Below are 19,379 nucleotides of genomic sequence, written 5' to 3'. Positions count from 1 at the left end.
TATTGACATTCAGCGACTTTCTCTTTCTCTGCGTTTGCCTCGCCCTCGCCGCCGTCACCTGAAAATCACACAGAGCCTCGACGCCACTGACGATTAGTCTCAATCCCGAATCAGGCAGGTCATCGCCGCCGCGCCCCGCGGTGACCCACACATTCTCCCCGAGTGTGTGTGTGCAGCATTGAAATGCAGCACAGAGAGCAGCCAGTGATGTAAGCTGTGACAGATACACTGTGGTCATTGTCTCTCTGTCCTCTTTCTAACCATGCGTGAGCGCGCTACACTGCCATGTTTGTTGTCCGACACACGCACACACGCACACATGCACACACACACACGCACACACACACACACACGCACACGCACACACACACACGCACACACTGAACTGTGCCCTGGTTTTTCTGACTGATTTGACAGGAAGAAGAGCTCAGTCACCGGACACCGAGCAGGCCGCAGCACGCAGGTACATCACTGGACATTTTGAACCTCACCCACGCAGCTCTTTGCGTTTACACCTGTGCTCACATATGGAAGCCAACCACGGATGATAAACAGGAAAACTGTAGATACCAGAGATGTGCTTCATCAAAAAATGGTTACGCAAGAATATCAGAGAACACGAGGAAGAGGAGGATCGGGATATGATGGAATAATCGCAGAAGGAGCTGCGTAAGAGACACGGCGATCACGTCGAGTCAGAACCTGAAAAACAGCTTTCGAACTCGGCTGAATGTTCCCTCTGCTCCCTGCACGTTTGTGTTCAATAACTGCTCTGGTCACCCATAGGTTCGTTTCTTCCACCTGACCATGGCTGCTCGCACGCTGACCTCGTGGTTAGGAACCCCGGTCATGTTTAGTACGAAGGAAACTGGATCCACCTTAAAAACACGACATCCTGACTGAACCAGGACAAGGCGCACAGAGCCGTCTGATGCATGAGAACCATTTTCACATCATTTACTACATTTTCCTGTTTTGTGTCTCTGCTCGCCGGCCGTACCCTCCTGCTGCTTAGCGAGTGTTTGACACTGTTAATCCCGTGCTCATCGCTCGCCTTTGTTGGCTGCTGCAGGGGTCCAACCGTGCCGCTGTGACCTCTATTGTAGTGCGCTCAGGAGGGGAGAGGTGTTCACGCACACACACACAGACATCTGCAGGTCATCATCATCATAGTGGGAATAATACCAGGGATGGTTATCATAAAGGGAGGCTTTGAGCTCCCGGCCGTCTTGGGAAGATGATTTGGCCGGCCCGGAACAATGAACTGTGGGAATCCGCTTGTCCCACATTGATCTTCCTCCCATGGCATCCCCCGCAAGGCTGTCAGAGCGCCGGATGGATAAAAAGAGCCACAACATTTTTCTTTCTGTGCCTCCCGCTCCCTCCCGGTGTCTTTCTTTTCTCGCTGTCAGGAGGGCCCTCGCTGATCAGCGGGGATGAGCTGAAAGTTGAACTACCTGTTGACAGGACCTCTTAAACAGCCCTCAATGACATATTGTGCAGAGAGGGAGGGAGAGGCTCCTGTTCACTCAGTTTGTCACAGCTCTTGTGCTGTCTGTGCTGAAGTGGAGCCGGATCGTGTTAATCCACTCGTGTTCTTATGATTCTTTCAAGTTCAAGGAGCTCTGTGGAAAACTGCTGTATATTAGTGTAATGCCGAGCTGACTGGGATCGGTGTAAACGTCACGTTCTTTTTACGCAGACGTGTCTTTGTATTAAAAGCACCCGTCCTCTCGCGGGCTCCGGGTCCCGGCCCGCCAGCCTCGGGTGGAGCTGCGCTCGAATCTGGCAGGTGTTCTGCGACTGTTTCTGTGTGCAGTTGAGTGCGGAGTGTTTTTGCCTCATTACAGAAAGTAATAATGCGGTAAAGTCAAAGTGCGAGCGAGAGGAAGGAAAACAAGGCGGCTTTTTTATTGGATTAATTAGACGTCTCGCAAAGACCACCTGCAATAGAACAAAACACGAGCCGGGAACAAACTCATATGTGCAGCGCTCGAACCGAACCGTCTTTTGCCAAGAGGTAATTGATCTTTGAAAAGATGAGGAAGCTCTGTTTGTACTTTGAAAATACACTTAGAGCTTTTTAATGAACCCGACTGTCCCCGCCGCTCGCCTAATCGCCAAATATTTAGCACGTGAGGAACATATGGCCCACGTTGTCCCTCCGACATCAGAGCGCCGTCGCCGCGGCCCCTGCGTCTCGTTAACGATTCGGTGCAGATATGATTGAATTCGGCACATTGTGAATAATGATTGATTTGTTTAACGCAATGAATTTGTTCATTAGGACTTAATGAGGTATCGCATTGTGATTAGTCGATGGGTTTCGTGTCGATAAATGCCAAAATAACAAAGTAAAGTCCGACTAATGGCTTTTCGATCCCCCCCCCACCCTTCTCGTCTTAAATGTCAGCCAAAAGTTTTCTGACAAAACTCGAGCCTGACAGCAAATTCACCAAGAACGCTGTTTATTTGAATATGAATTCATAACAGGCGGCCATCCCTAATGCTGCGAGTGCCTTTCATGTGCAATAATTTATATGGTTGCAATTAGAGAGGAGCACATTTAAATCCTGTATGCATTTATGATGCATGCTACCATTGATAAGAAAGAAATGAACTGAGCACATTTAAATGGTGACTGTAATATACTTCCATTGTGTCACAGATACCACTTATAATTAAGCTGAGGATTGAAGAGAAACCAAGTGAAATCAGTTTGTGTGAGCGTGCAGAGGATTCGCCGTGTTTGTGAGTGCACGTGGAGCCTCGCTGAATATTAAACCACAAACTATAAAGACAACAAGCGAACCGTCGTGAGAAAATGCTAAAGGAAGTCTTTGTGGTTTTAGAGGTATCGGAGGAGCCAATAGTTTTAATGAGGCAGCGTTGCAGCACATGCCAGGAAATGATAAGGTCGTACAGGTTAGAGAATAACGGCACATGTACTGTAAGAGCACAAAGCTGGCGTTCGTAACGGAGTCTGCGGCGAGGGACGGCGGGGCCCCGAGTCTTTCCCCAGGATGGCCGGTAAGAACCCGAGTTCTCCTGTGACAGCGTCGAGCTGCTCGGTTTGGTGAGAGCAGCGAGCTGCAGCGCACTCGCCGCGTCTTTTAGAGGGCACTCGCATGTCGAATTGTTGTCTGTAGTCAGAGGCTCGTGTTTGACTGGCTGCGTGTCTACGGCTCGTGCACCGCCCTCCAATTCCCCGCGCGCGTGCTCGTGCGTGCGGATGTGAGCAGAGGGGGGATGTCACATAAGAAATGTCCTTTTTAATCAGGGGAAAAAATATAAAATGACTCGGGAGCAAGGCGAGCATATTAATGTGCCTCATTTGCATACGCTCGTCAGCCAGGATACGTTTATAAAAAACACAAACTGGATTCGTCAGTTCATTTCACATTATTCCATTGTCTATCTGCCTTTGTTATATGTTAAAGATAAAGGCAGAAATCAAATTGAAGAAAAGGGCAAGCTGCTATCTCCCCAAATGAGCAACAGCTCATCAGCCTAGTTTAAATCACAGATTTCTATTCCAAAAGGCAGCCGCTTCTGTAAAAAGGGCCCATTGAAATAAGGTCTCCTCCAATATATGCACGGCTGCTGATGGAAGATGGGGTGTCACATAAATACAATTTAAAACCACAAGTCGTTTAAAGCAGCCTAACAAAGTTTGATCCTTCCCAGCAGTAATTCTCCCACGCCGTGGGAGCGTGTGTGATAAAACTATATGGTGACAAATTAAAGGAAAAACACCAGCTTGTGTGAACAAGCTTAGCTTTAAAACAGACTGTACGTAAAGGATGGACACCGATCGGTTCCTGGTCTGAAAGAGTGTGACGTTTTGGTCACCATGGTTGATTAAATCTTTTTGTTTCCAAATTTAGACAAGAGGGTGGAGCGGTCAGCTTTGTTCGCACAGTGTGTATGGGAGCATCAGGCCACGCCCATAATTATGCACGCTTAAATCTGGGTGATTTCTGAAGACACCCTCCCCCTGTGCAGGTGTCGTGAAGTTTGTGTATCAGGCTGTAAACATGGTTATTTGTGCTGCTTCAACACGGGGGTCTGTGGGGACTGACTCACTGCTGCCCCTGCTGGATGTCGGACGAACTGCAGGTCTTGGTTCATATTTCAGTCCTGTGGTTGATTAAAAGAAAATTAGATTTTTATTTCCAATTTGCTAAAAACAACTTTTTTTCATGCATGAACTGAAACGAAGGTAAAAAAAAAAAGGCTTGATTATCCTAATTATTTGACAACCTCTGAACAAAGTAATATATTTATCGTAACTGTGATTGTATATCATAATTCACATCATTTAGCGCCTTATGTTCCAGTTATCAACGTGACGTGTGACCTTTAAATTCAACAGTATTGTGTTTTTAAGCATGTGCTTGAACGAACAAATACAGGAAAATATAGAGATTACATTTCTGTAGAATGATTTTAAGTGGAACAACAGCAAGACAAAGATTGCTTTGAAATGACAGCAGTGACAGGAAGTAGGTACATTTTCACAAAAAAATCAGGTTTGTGGTGCAGATCGGGCAGATCGTCACGGCAGGAAGGTGAGCGCTCAAAACGGACCCGGCACCGTCTCACAGCCTCTCAGCTGGACGGGTCACACGTTCAAGGTTTTCCTTTCATTTGTGGCCAGTCTGGAAATATTTCATTCAAGCACAAACTTTTTATTAGCAGGCTCCTAAAGTGATTTCTTTCAGCGTCACTCGGGTCAGATAAGATCTGTGACAGAGCACATCGAAGTGCTGTATGCAAGCCTGCAGAGCATAGCATAGCCATTATACTCTTAATGAATTCAGGCGCATTGCTTTACGATACTTGTGGGGAGAAATAAGGAGAATTCAAAGGGCAGCCCACAAGTGTCACATTCCTTTACACACAAGTGGAAAGTGGCCACAGTGTTTAATTCATGTCAGCGAGATAAGAATCCACCATCGGCAGTGTGTTGGAGGACTCTGCGGTACCAGAACAGGCAGCCCTTATGTCTGCTGACCTCCTACTGGGAGGGGAGGGGGGGGTTGAATGAACACTTAAGCCGAGCACGACGTGGTGTAGTGTGTGCTTCACAAACGTAGGTGGAGAAAGAGAAGAAGGATCCCAGTGTGGATGCCCTTTGCTCCTGTGAAGAGTACGCTGAGCTTCCTAACATGTCACCTAGTGCCACTCCTTCACGCCGCCTCGCCTCGAAAGCGCTTTTTGATGATTATAATGCTACATTAAAGTCCAGTGGCTGCCGCTGTTACCAGGCAGCGTGCTAATCAGCTTAATGAGATATCATACAATATTTTGTTGACCTAAGCAGAACCACACTTATTGTTTTGCAGGTTTGACCCCTGCAAGCAGCCATAGCTGCTTATACCTCTCCATCTGGAGAACAGATGGATGTGCATTAAAAGCACTGTTGTTTATTTATTTTTTACTTATGCATTCGCCGATGTTACACATACGGAATGAAAACACATTTAATGGCGTTACAACGCGGTGTGAAAACTGTGACATATTTCACCCAAAAGCCAGCAGAACAAAGAGCGGGCTGTTCACAGAGCAGTGTCGGTGTATCCACAGCATCTTCATGTTGTTTCCACCGTCCTGGAAACTGTGAAGAGCGCAGACAGCAAAGAGCAAAGCGATTCACATCAAATGTAATACGGCTCTTTAATGGAATATTGTGCCAAGACAAGTGTCGTGGCACCGAGATAAGAATGTTGTGTTTACTGGAGTAACCCCTTGGTTTTAAGTGCTATTGTTAATATCATAATTGTAGTATTGCCGTGGCTTCCCGGCAATGCAGTTGCTCCATTTCATTAAGGCGTGTAATTGGAGGAATTCTGATAGGATGGGCACAAGTAGCTTAATTATACACTGCTCACTGTGTTTACAGAGTAATTATTCCATCCAAAACGGCTTTACAATTTGAAAAAGTTCTGAGTCGCAGCATCCCCGCAGGCCTTCGGCGCTGACAGTTCACACTGGTGTTTTTATTTCACTAGGGCACCTATCCTGCTCCTCTCCAGCCCCACACTCATCCTTGGAGTGTCTTTACATGATTTTCAGTTCAAAACAAAAATCCTTTTTTATCTGATCCTGTGTCTCTATGACATCACAGAGATCCAAGAGCAGAAAAACTGAGTGTTTAGAGCATTACTTGTTGATAACGTGTACATACACCTGAAATATGACACAACTGGCATCCACATTTCCAGACACGTGGTTGGATGAACGCCCACACACTATCGTTGAATGTCTGTAAAATATTAAAATACGTCAAAAATGTTTCTAATACGTTTTTATTTTTCTGTTTCTTCAGGATGGAGGACTCTAGTTTATGTCTTGGTGTATCGTCAGTAGTGCCTGACGCTGAAGCCCACCTGAGCAATGCTGTTCTAAACGGCCGTTACCCAATCAGTCAAAAGCTTCACCAGCTCACTGCCCAGTTAGGACACGCCTTTCCCGACCTGCACCGCCCACAGCAGATTCCCGAAGAGAAGGCGGCCACGCCGTTGGATGAGAAGACACACCACGCAGCCCTGGCCAGTCAACCAATCAGCAGCCAGATGGCTCTACTAGCCAATCAGCTCAATCGAGACATAGACGCAGGGGCACTGAGTGGGTTAAACGGGCGTGTCGACCTGCAGCAGTTTCTCAATGGGCAGAACTTGGGCATCATGTCCCAGATGAATGATATCGAAGACGATGCTCGCAAGAACAGGAAGTACCCGTGCCCACTGTGTGGCAAGCGCTTCCGTTTCAACAGCATCCTGTCTCTGCACATGCGCACACACACGGGAGAGAAGCCATTCAAGTGCCCCTACTGTGACCACAGAGCGGCTCAAAAGGGCAACCTGAAGATCCATCTCCGCACCCACAAACTGGGGAACCTGGGAAAAGGCCGTGGCCGAGTTCGAGAAGAGAACCGGCTGCTGCACGAGCTCGAGGAGAGGGCCATCCTGAGAGACAAGCAGATGAGAGGGAGTGGCAGTCTCCTCCAGACCGCTCAGACGCCACATCTGGGCCCCAACAGCAGCTCAAACACCCATCAACAGCAGTTAGGGTCAACCTGCGCCCCCACCCATTCCTCCGGGCTCGCCACTCCAGACACAGTTTCTCAGCCGTCTTCCTCACCCAAGCCGGCCGGCGCTCAGGACGACCAGTCTCTGAACCCTACTGTGGGCTTCCGCTGCACCTTCTGCAAAGGGAAGTTCAAGAAGCGCGAGGAGCTGGACCGTCACATCCGCATTCTCCACAAGCCCTACAAATGCACTCTGTGCGAGTTCGCCGCCTCCCACGAAGAAGAGCTGATAAGCCATGTGGAGAAGGCCCACATCACAGCTGAGAACACGCAGGGCCAGGGTTCTGGTGGCTCCGGGGGCATGCAGATGGCCACCGAGTTTCGCTGCGAGGTCTGCGGCCAGGTGTTCAGCCAAGCCTGGTTCCTCAAGGGCCACATGAGAAAGCACAAGGAGTCCTTTGAACACTGCTGCCAAATCTGTGGCCGTCGCTTTAAGGAACCCTGGTTCCTCAAGAACCACATGAAGGTGCATCTGAACAAGCTGGCCATCAAGAACAAGCCACCCCAGCCCAGTGAGCAGGACATGGCCGCTGTCAACAGCATGAGCAATCTGGCTCAGGAAGCCCATGCCAACCTTTATTCCCGCTACATCTCCTGTCTTCAGGGAGGCTTCCTTTCACCAGACAAGCAGGGCCTCAGCGAGCAGCACCAGATGTTGGCTAAAGCGGGGATAGCCATGAAGGAAAAGGAGATGTTAGGAAAGCTGCTTGGACCTATGGCAGGTGCAATAGGCCACGGGCTAGGTGAAAACGAGAAGCGCTCACTCCTTGGCTGTCTCAACCTCGTTCCACCGCTCAAGTCGAGCTGCATGGAGCGCCTCCAGGCGGCTGCAAAGGTGGCAGAGATGGACTCGATCAATAGCTACCAAGCCTGGCAGATAATGGCTCGTGGAATGGCTATGGACAGGGCTTTCATGCCCAAGGATCAGCAGCAGCAGCACCATATAACTCCGGGGCAGGAAGATGAGATGGCTGGTGCGGGCTCCTTGGCTTCCTTCTCAAAGGAGAAACAAGACTACTCCTTGATTGCTTCCGGTGATAGCTCCAAGCAGAAGCAGCTCTCCGAGGCCCTGCAGGGATCCAAGGCTTCCAGTGGAGCAGTGATGTCCATGAAGGAGGATGGAAGAGGCTTTGACGGTCACCGTGATCTCATGTCCCACCACGGTAGTGCTGAGGCTCCTGGAGCCCTGGCTGGCTTGGGAAGCCCAAACATTGACTACAGCCTCTCCGGCCTGTCCGGCCTGAAGGAGAAGCCTTCAGAGTGCCCAGACTGCGGACGTGTCTTCAGAACCTACCATCAAATGGTCGTCCACTCGCGAATCCACGGTAAAGACAGGCGAGGCATTGACGAGGCACTTCAGCAAGGACTGGATGAACGCCGTGGATCGGCCAGTGACCCCGAGTCCCAGTCCATCAGCCGCTCCACCACTCCCGGTTCATCCAATGTGACAGAGGAGAGTGGCGTTGGCGGGGGACATTCCCAGACAGGAAGCATCCAGGACGACAGCCCCCATCCCTCCTCACCATCTTCAGGTAGGAGAACTACTTACTGAATCAACTAGAAGGCAGTGGAGCGAGCGTCCTCCATGTCTACCAGAGAAAGTGATGTAGATCTTTTCCTGTGATCCGCCTTTCCGTGAAATTTGATTTCTGTTCTAGTCAAATCTTTTAAACACATAAACAGCAGTGATCCTCAGCTTTTATTAAAGGAAGAAGACCTCGAGTGATGTTTGCTTTGGGTTTTTTAAGGCGGATCAAATGTAAAAAAACGTTGAGAAGAGATGCAGAGTCACATACAACACGACCTGTTCGTGCCTCCAGTCTCAAACTTATGCAGAGGGTGTAGTTCCCTCTGAGACCACATGGGATGCTCTGTTTGCTTACCTAATCTTAACCTTTAAGCTATCGTTAACCTAATCTTTGATGCTTTACATCATAGGTGTCAAACTCTGGCCCGCGGGCCACGTTTGGCCCGCAGCCTAATTACACTTGGCCCATGAAGCCATACCAAATTACTGTCAGAGCTGGCCTACTGGTATTATACAGCTAATATATATATTGTTTAGTATTAAGCTTTGCTTGTTCCATATTCAGTTTTTCAGCAAAACGTGTTTGAGTCCAAAAGATTCATTCTTATATCTGGAGGAATAAATATATTTCAATAAATATTAACGTCAGGCCGCGACTTTGTTCCAGTTTCGAATTTTGGCCCACTGTGTATTTGAGTTTGACACCCCTGCTTTACATGATGGGTACATGTTTTTATATATAAAAACAGCTGATGAATAGCAAAGCAAAGTGTGTTCTCATCGTTGACTGAGAAACTAAGTCGACACTCACCGTGACCGTAGTTTGTGAAATAAGCACCTGAGCAGGCCCCAGAGGAGTCGCCCCCCTCAGAGTGTTAGAAGGCAAAGCAGGATGCTACGTCCATCTTTGTGTACAGTCTGTGTTAACGCTGGGCCGCTGCTCACTGTTTGACTTTCATTGAACTAGCGGTGCACGCGGCACATAGAGTCAGCTTTGCTCTGTTGTTTCTGCCATTAAGACTCCAGAGAACGCCATCGTGCCCGTTTGCGGGTTAGCAGTCTGTTTCCCGGGAGTGCGGGGACGAGCTCGTCTTAAGCACAGCGATTAATAAATGTCTTTAATAAACACGGCGGAGATGAGCGAACCCCTCCCCTTCCCCCACCCAGCCAACGCAGGCCGGCCGGGGCTAGATAAGTGTATGTTTAGTGGGATTAAGGGAGGCTCATTGCTAATGATTACACAAGTTTTTAAAGGTAACTTTTGGTTGCTCCTCAGGGCGCTACGCTGGCGTTAAGAAGCGCGTGCAGTAATTAGGTCACGAATACGCGATAATCAGTCGGTTTAAGCTAAACAAGACACTAATTAAAGATATACATATAAAGCAGGTCAAAAACATTAGCGAGCTTCATTTGCACAAGCAAGGATGTGCTTTTAAGTCTTTTGAGAGAAAATATAAATATATATAAATATAAATCAGAGTGGCTTAGCTTAAGGCTGTAAGCAACTTAATTCCACCAGTGGAGACGAAATTGTTTATTTATTCACAGAGGCATGAAGTCCTTATCGTGCCCGTGTAGTGTGATGGGTTTGAACATGGGACAGGCTATGTTTATTTTAATCTAAGAAATAATAACAGACAACCCCCCACCCCAATTAGGAATTAATGAAAATGAGAGTGAGATAAAAACCTATTTTCTTTATAGAGACTATTAAACATAACACTTCTCAACAGGGTGGGGGTGTAGCGGATGTAATTATCTTCTGAATTTTAATGCTGGAAGTTTCTCCCCCTCTCTCTCCGTCCCTGCGTCTCTTTTGACTGGAGCACTTTGAATCTGACGAGTACAGCTTGTGGCATTTCAGCAACTTCAGAGGTACTGTACGCAAAATGAATAAATGCACAAATTCAAATAATAAAACTCGCCGTATTTACCGCCAAATGGTAGCGGAGAACAAAGGGTCGCATTAGATTTAGATGAGTGGTTAAATCTGGCCCTGGGGGCACCACCTTTGGAGGATTAAAGACAGAAACGTACGTAGAAAAACAAATTAAAATAGTGCGCGTTGCTGCGTGTGCGCCGCTCAGTCGCAGCGCAGCACGGCCGGGTTTGAAGCCGTGCAGAGGAAGTACGCAGACTGTGATGTGGACGGATGGAGTTTTTATGTGAAATTGAGAAGGAAACAGACTTGACATTGAAAGTGCTTTAACAGAGCCTCTTTTGCCACTTCCTGTTTTTTAATAAGAAGGAGCAGCAAACTTGACTCGTCGTTGTTCACAACTTACACAATATGAATCACGTTTGGAGCTCGGGGACTCTCAAATTAGAAGCTTTGATGTGTGAGAAAAATGTGTCTGAGTCTCATGTGGAGAAAGGTGTCATGCTTCTCCGCTGCATGCGTGTGTGCGGGGTTGCTTTGTTGCGTGTGTGCACATATCACTCTCGAAGAGTGAACAGGATGCCGTACTGTACCATTGTGTTAATATCTGAGGTTTGAAAAGCAGAGCTCGTGATTCTCTGTCGGCGTGTACCTGCGAGCATGTGTGCGTGCTCGCCTTCTACCCCGCCACCTACCCGCAGCAATTTAGAGTTAAACTTAAATTATAGTAATCAACAATAACATCTCAACTGTGAAAGAAGGTCAGCTCTGGCACTTTTGTCTTTGAGACGGCACTTGTTTAAAAGCAGTGCGTGCAGTGTGGAAGAAAAAGAGCAGAAAAACAAAAGCCTTTGTCAGAGATGTCCTTTAAAGACCTTCCTTATTAAACGCAGCTCTGCGGCACACCTTGAGCATCTTCCTTATTGAATATTTTTGAAAGAAACAAAGAGGTAATTACATATATGCCCATCACCATCCTTTTTTTTACACTTTTTTGTTTGGTTATCCTCGCGCCGACTTCCCCGTATTGTTTGCTGTGTGGGGAGGAAACGGCGTGCAGTAATCACGTTAGGAAGCCTCAGCAACAGGTAGCGCTGCCACGAGGACCCGGTGCCACGAAGGCACCGCTGCCTCCTCTTTCTCCCCTCTCTTCCACACAAATAAACCGGCGTTGCACGATGGCGTCGCTGAATGCGTAGAAAATTGGCTTTGCTGCGTGCTTGTAAGGCCTAAAGCTGCACGAGTCCTCTGCAACCATCCCGCTACCCTGAAACCCAGCTCCTGGCTCTAAAAGCACCGTGCATGCTCCCTCTGGCTCTTTCTTTCTCCTTCTCGCTCTCTGGAGAATCCCCCGCGTCTTCATTTTCTTCCTTGCGTTTTAACATGGCAGGGATTAGCCGGCATATCCCTGGTCTTACCACGGCTCAAACAAGCAGGCAAAATGCTCGCTCCATACAAATTGAAATTGGATTTGCCAACTTGACGCCTTAGGTTATAAAGCGTGGATATTCATCTAATTGCGACAGTACAATGGGGGCGTAATTACACGTGCAGACAAACTGTTAGAGTGTAATTACTGTGCCATTAAAACAGGAATAAAGTCGAGCTGAACAAGATCCAGACCACTGTGGATGTAGCTAGCTGACATTAGAGAGGAATGTCTCCTTCGCTGACTTCCATGGAGATCGAGCTCCAGGTCCTCGGGTGTTCTGACCGCGTACGCTGTCCGTCATCTTCAGCTGCCTTTGCGACAAAACTCGAAAACTATTTCAAATTTCCCCAGTTTTCTGTAAAACATGGTGTCGGGGCGAGCAAACTGCACCATGTGACCCCCTAAAATAAAGAACGATGCATTTGCTGTCATCACGACTGCACACTTGGGTTTGGAAGCAGTCGTGAAGCCTGGACTGAGCATGCTCAGTGTTGCTGCCAGAGCTGAAGATGCGCTTGTCAGTTTGTGAAGGATTAACTGACAGCGTACAAATAAATAAAGAATTAAAAATAAAGAATAAAAACACGACACGAGCTGCCGTCTGTTTACTGTGAAGTCCTATTTTCCCTCCAGTGTCAGTGAAGCAGCGACGTGAGGTCTAAAGTCAAACGTGACGTGTTTACAGTGAAACTCGACGCGTCTGCCCTCGAACTGAAACTGAAAACCAAAGAAAGTAAAAATGCACGAATGATACAAACTGCGAGCAGCTGGTTCCCTCTGGCGCTGGTAAATTACAGTCAGGCCTCCCTGTTTTTTATTAGCTGGTTTTCCTCGCTTGTGTAACGTAAACAGACGTCGCGGCGACTGCGAGGAGCACCGGCACAGTAAAGGTGAACTCCTCCTCACCTCATTTGGCCGGCAGGTGTCGGCAGGGTGGTGCTGGTGGATTCGGGGATCGGGTTTGGCACCCTCTGTGGAGTAATCTGGCCCTGCACGCAGAATCGTTAAAAACAGGCGCTTTGAATCGAGGCCAGCCCTCGGTGAAAGATAATATATGTGTGTAAAAGTATGCGCATTAAAAAATAATGAATTACGGCTCTTTCCCCCGTTCCTTCGCCTGTGCGGATGACTTTGTCTTTGTAATTGACATCCGCTCCTCGCACTATTCTTCTTCGCTCTATAATCAGAGAAGTCGTGGTTACAAAACCTGAGCTTTCTGCCCCCCGCTCATTTGAAGAAGTCTGGCCTGTCATATCTGTATTTTTTATGTGTCACCAAACTTAAATAGACAGTCATTGTGTTACAGGCACATTCATTCCCTGAGCTGTATTTTTGTACAGTAGGTCAGGACTCTGGTGTCTGCTAAATGATAAAAGTTCTATTCAAACGCACTAATTGTCAGTGTGCTGCTCTGATTGACATGTCTCGGATAAATGCAGACTTAGTATTTTTGTACACGCTTGCACAATATAAAAGGCCAATTTATTTCTCTGTTCTTCTTTCTCATTTGATTTCTTTCTTCCTTTTCTCCTGCTCTCTGCCTCTCTGCCCTACCCCGTCTCTCAGACTCAATTTGTAAATATTACCACGGCAGGAATTAGCCCGGGCCTTTTTTAAGACAAATTTCAGTCGTATTCCAACGACGGAGGCTCCTCGGCATTCCTGGGTGGCTATCGGCGTCTAGCCTCGTCCTTATGAAACATTTATCGGCCCGTTTTATGTCTTAATGATCACGTTAGGATTCCCCGCTCGGTTACGAAGCCGGGACGGCGATGCCGAAGGAGAGGAGATGAAAAAATGACAGAGGGGGAGATGACAGGGCATCACAGTCCTCGGTAAACAGCGGCACATTATGCCATCCACTCGTTTCAACTCCAAATCTGTGCCAGAACACAGCTTACCTCTGCACACACACACACACACCCTCTGTCTTCCCCATTTCTGTTTTATGTTTTTATAATTAAAACATAATATTTATCTTTCCACAACAGAAGGCTGCCTTACACTGTCAGGTAGACTGTTTGCATATTAATATTCTTAATACATCAACAAGCTATCTTCTCCGGTGTCACTGCTAAAAGTGAGCGGCGACCGAGGAGCTGACTCACAAACGGCGCTCTCTACTCCACCAGTGCAGCAGGAGGAGGACGCCTTAAAAAGAGGAGAGAAGAAGAAGAAAAGGAAGCAACAAAGACATAAATTAACATCACAGTCACAACTTGTGCTGCCGGTGGAGCGTGTTTACTTAGTCTCAGCATTAAGATGCACATACAAATGCACAGATCCCCGCTAAATAAGCGCTCCCTCCTCCTCCTCCGGGCGCGGCGACACTGGCTAAAAGTTTCTCTCTTGGATTGTGTATGTGTGTGCTTAACGGCGGGATGGGGGGCGGCTGAGGGTGAACGCCAAGTTCCTTTTCTCCCCGTCTGGTGACAGCTGTCTGACTCCGTCAATGCGGGATTCCTGTGAAATGAGGCAGGGCTCTCTCGGTCGGGGAATGCAAATGACGGCGGCGGACGATGGCGTTGCCGGTTTGAGCGCAAACGACCTGCGCCGGCCTTGCGATGCCGGGATCTTTTTATTTCTTTCCCGTTCCTCCCTCGCTTCATCATTCTCTAATTTTTCCCGCCCCTCCTCGTCTTCCTCCCCCTCCCCTCTCAATCTCCTCCTCTTAACCCCAGTGACAGGTCACATAAAAAGCCTTTTGTGTCAGCATCAGGGCGCTGACATGAGAGCAGAAGGCTACATGAAAAATGTTCTTTTTTCCCTTAGCTGTTGCTATCTCGTCATCGTGAAGAGGAGAGCGAGGCAGGGAAACGAGCGAGGAGCCAAAAGTGAGAGAGAGGAATTAAGTCCAGGGATTAAGATCTCTGAGCTGGGTTTTTTCCGTCCTCTCCCCCTGCCACATTCCAATTGTTCTTAAAATATTTGGCAATGTCAATTAGTAAGTGAGCAGAGCTAGCTGATGAACACAATTTTCCAGGCGACTGAGCACCCTATTGTTGTGGAGCGAACAGCAGATTTCTGAGGTCATTATCATTCCCTGTTAGCCGTGCCCAGCTGCTCTCCTCTTGGCTCCAGCCAAACTCTGCTCTCCTCTCTCCTTTTCCCCCCTCGCTCTTATACATCATCTTTCCCCTCCCTCTTCCACCCCGCACCCCCGCCTCCGCCCGGCCTGCGCCGTGTTCGGGGCTGGTTGGTAGCGAGGCAGCAACAGGGGGCCTTCAACAAGAGGAGGGAGGGGAGGGGGGCGAGGACGAGGAGTGCGAACACGAGAGGGAGCGCGGGGGGAAAACAGCTCGGTGACATAAGATTGAAGAAACCTGAGCGAGCTTTTCAGGAATAAAGCGCTTCATTTTCTCCCGTCGCCTTGACCTCCGTCCCAAATGCAAAAACGTGCATTTTTTCGTGACCTCAGAGTGGAAGAAACACGGCGCCGATTTCAGATTAAAACCGAGAAAACCAAAGAGAAACACCTGCCCGCCGCTGCAGGTTGATTCAAAAGAACCGGCTTCTCTTTCATTCTGCACAAAGCATCCAGGTATCTGCATCTAAACATCCAACGGCGTCTTTCTGTTTTGTTTTTAAGAAAAATGATGAAAGACGCCTTTGTACAAAAGTACGAAAACAAAAAAACTGCAGAGAAGGAAGGAAATCAAAAATCTCTCACTTGTTTCTGCTTTCCACTCGTACATCCTAATGTGTTCCCAGAGGCCTATTCACCCTCCCCTTCTTCCTCCACCCTACTGTAACCCCCCCCCCCCCACTTCCTCCACCACCCACCCACGGCTGCTCTCCCTCCCCTCAGAGCTCCCCTCGCACCGACGTCTTTGCAGATTTACACCAGAGCAGGAAAAAAAATCTGGGTTAAGAGCGCTCCACACCTGTGAGGATCTTATGATTTAATAAACTCTTCTAAACTTTTGTTAATTTAAACAGCTAAAAAAAATGAATGTAAGAGAATTAAAAAAAGAATAAATGAAGGTTGGTGGAGGGATACCTGCTCTGCGGTCAGTCCCACCTGTCGGTTATCTCCGTCCTCCAACCTGTAGAAAGTTTGCATAGTTAACACTGCGTTAGCTATCCTCTGTGTGTGTGTGTGCTGCAAAAAGAGAGGAGGAGGAGAAGAAGAGAAAGAGTGAGAGTGAAAAAGGGTGAGCGGCATCAAAGCGTTGCTCTCAGCTGCAGCTGCCAAGCTTCCTCGTCCCCAGTTAGCAGCCATCCAGCTGTCAGGCTGCGCGAAGAGGAAGAGAGGGGGGAAATCTCTCACCAGCCATATGGTCCCCGGTTCTGTCAGAGACACTCCACGCTCCGTGGGCAAATGGCAAACTCATATATCTAATCAACACTCTTAATATCCAGACCTGAGACCGAGGATATTTTCAGAGCGTTGCCTTTCGGCGGCGGCGGGGATGTGACCTGGCACTCTGGGTTTATTGTTGCAGGAAACACTCGTGGAAAAACCAACCCGGCCCAGTGGCCCCGAGCACGCTGGCTCACGCTGATGTAAGAAAAAAACAATCGCACAAAGGCAGGACAGGAATATTAATTCTTTAAAAAATAGTTTTCTGTAGTAGCCGCCGCTTTAAGGAGCGGCGTAGCTTTAAGGCACCATTACTCCATCAACAGGAAGCAGCAGTGGGACTACTTTCAGTGGATTCATACATCCAGCAGGTGAAACCGAACCTGGTTCTGCCGGAGGTTTCTTCCTGTTCAAAGGGAGTTTTTCTTTCCCACTGTCACCAAAGTGCTTGCTCTCAGGGAGTCGTCTGATTGTTGGGCTTCTCTGCATTGCTGACGGTATAGAGCACGCTGAGGTGACTGCTGTGTGAGCTTTTATTTAGCCTCCTTTTGTGTTATTTTCTTATATCCTGGTTACATTTTTGAACTCGACCTCGTCACAGCATGAATGCCCGTTACACGCTGCTCTGTGACACCGACGTGCGCACCGGATAGGCTCGAACCCTCCTTTCAGTGCAGGAGGAGCTGTTAGCGTTAGCATGGCTCGGCCCAAGAGAATGGGCTCGAATGTGGCTTTGTGCTGTCTGTTAGCGGGATGCTACACCTGCTCGTCTAATCCTGGCAGGCCTCCGCCTCCAGTCTCTCCGGCTGCAGAGTAACACGTGCCTTATGGCGTAACAAGCCACACTGAATCACGACGAGGTTTGTTGGTATTACAGTGACATCGCTGTGTAAAGCTTGGAAACAACCGTCGCCCCTGCCTCGCCGGGACGGGGAAGTGCGAATCCCTCCCCAGCTGCAGAAAACAGCTTTGAGTGTGCGAGGAGGAAGCATGCAGCAGCGAGTGATGTATATACAGAGAGAGTGACGTGAGGCGGAGCAGCAGAGAGAGATTTAAATAGAAATCAGGAGATTTGGATCGAGGGGGGGGGGGGTCCAAGTCCCACAAATCTTTGCTCAACCCAACAACCTGAAGCAGAGGCCATTAAAGCAGAGAGCCAAGATATCAGCTGAGATGGATACGGTGGCAGCGATGGTTTGGAGGGATGGTAACTTTAATGGCCCCACTGGGTTTTTAATGAGTGTTGTGCCCCAAACAAAATGAGCTAATTAGTGTTATCATCCATATATCAGACCTACACACACACACTGCTGTGCATGCTCTGGCACTCGCAGCCTTTTCCATGAACTTACTAACATCTCAGATTCACTCCTTTCTCTCTGATTTGTGTCGCCAGTCACACCTCGTCCTCCTGCAAACACCCCGCCCCCTCCCCTCCCCGAGCGCCGGGGTCGTGCCCTGTTTGCGAGGGGAGCGATTATGTCTACACTGGTTTAAAATCGCGATAACAATACCACGAGCGGGCGTTTGGGGACACGGAGAAAGAGGTGCTCGGGCCAGTATCCCGGCATTTGGAGCCCCCGTTACCTGCGCCGGCGTAAGCCGTGTGTTTGTCACGCCATCGCCTCCGGTTGACCACGCTGCCCCACCAGCCCCCCGCTTTATTTCTCTTGCGCTAAGCCTATTATAAAATCAATAAACAATTGAGCTTTTTTCCAGTCCTTTTAAATCTTTTTCTCCTCTATCCTCTGAGATGAAGGGGAAGCATGCAGGCGGCAGAGCGAGGGGCGGGGGCACAGAATCAGTAACCCCTTCCTTCCTGACCCTCGCACACGTCATTTGCACTTAAACGCAGCGTGGGAAATGCGCAGGTGAGGCCTCACGTGACCGTGGCTCTGACCGCTCCGTCGTCTCTCCTCTCAGTTACACGGAGCTGCCGCCATGATGATTGAGGGGTTTTTAATTGTCACGCTGTGGAAATGTAATAACCCTCGAGTTGTTAAAAATCAACAAACACCAACTCTGATAGCCGATTTTCAAATCAGCGTCAGAACTGTGGCGTTTACACATTTTAATTCGCTTTGTCAGTTTAAACTCATATTTCAAACTGGGGCGACAGCACCAACTTCTTCTCCCAGCAGTCACGCACGAGTCGGAAATGAGCGCGTGCAGCTCTGTTTGCTCTTCTTTCTCGCCACGTCCAGCAGCAAGCCGTTTGTGGGGGAAAGCCTCGCCAACAAACTTTGGTGAAGTCACGGCGGCGTGCGGAGCAGCCGCAGACGCTGACATCCTGTCACACTTTAAGATAAACAGTCTTCTGCGCTCTCTTCCACCCACCCTCCACTGGCCGGACGTTTGACTGCAACAGATTTCAGCAAGCTGTTGATTGTGTCGTCTTGGACTTTATTCGTCCTGGCCGACCCTCTCTTCAACACGACCGCTATTGGCCGACCCCGGCCCACACCCCCGCCCCTCCCGCCTCCAGCCAAGCCTCGATCTTTGGAAAGCTCTCGTCAGGATGGCCTAAACTAGGCTACACGTGGACCGCGGACGTGTCCGCGCTCTCCCACGTGGTCCTCGGAGACGGGGGCTCACAGCGTGCCCAGAGCGCGCGGACGCCGGACGAGCATTTGGCCGGCGCGCTCGCTTTTCCCCGGGTTTGTCCCCCTCGGGGACCCTGTGTGGGCCGCTGGTGGTGACTGTGCTTCAGGCAGCATGGTGTGGCCATGTGTGTCACATCCCCCCTTGTCATCCCACCAGACGGAGGGCTGTATCATGGCTATCATCCTGTCACACTTGGATGAAGCTTCTTCGCCTCAGAGTTTGACAGTGACTTGCCTCAGTGACAATTAGCATCAGAAGCGGCTCTCTTATCCACCTGGTTCAAAGGTCTGCGCGCTGAAGATTGGCAGGCGTCTAATTTTCTGTCTCCCGCTGCTGTCGCCGCTCCCTCCGTGTCTCTTTCTGCTCTTCTTTTGTCGTGCCATGTTCACCATCCCTTCCACGGCACCTCCGGTCCCCGCGAGCGGGGCCTCGCGCCGCCGTATCTCAGCCCGATTCAACAGGAGGGCTGCGCAGAGAGGCGTCGGTGCTCGCTGCCTGCGCTCGCTGTGTTTTCCTCCTTCTTTCGCTTATTTCCACTGG

The 19,379-nt window shown here is 49.1% G+C and overlaps 1 protein-coding gene across 3 annotated transcripts in view; it reads left to right on the top strand.

Annotated features, from left to right (window-relative positions):
* The window catches only part of znf536 (zinc finger protein 536), a 204,046-nt gene that overhangs the window by 89,938 nt on the left and 94,729 nt on the right, over window positions 1–19,379 (top strand). For all 3 annotated transcript variants that reach the window (XM_085401500.1, XM_085402199.1, XM_085402670.1), the window contains one exon: window positions 6,332–8,625. In XM_085401500.1, the coding sequence (XP_085257626.1) occupies window positions 6,333–8,625 (2,293 nt within the window). In that variant the 5' untranslated portion in view covers window position 6,332. The remainder of the gene's footprint in view (window positions 1–6,331; window positions 8,626–19,379) is intronic.

This window comes from Rhamphochromis longiceps, linkage group LG1 (assembly GCF_057381845.1).
Source record: "Rhamphochromis longiceps isolate RC_006_pf linkage group LG1, R_longiceps_female_GT1.1, whole genome shotgun sequence".
NCBI classification, from domain to species: domain Eukaryota; kingdom Metazoa; phylum Chordata; class Actinopteri; order Cichliformes; family Cichlidae; genus Rhamphochromis; species Rhamphochromis longiceps.
This window is presented reverse-complemented; position numbering and strand designations above follow the sequence as displayed.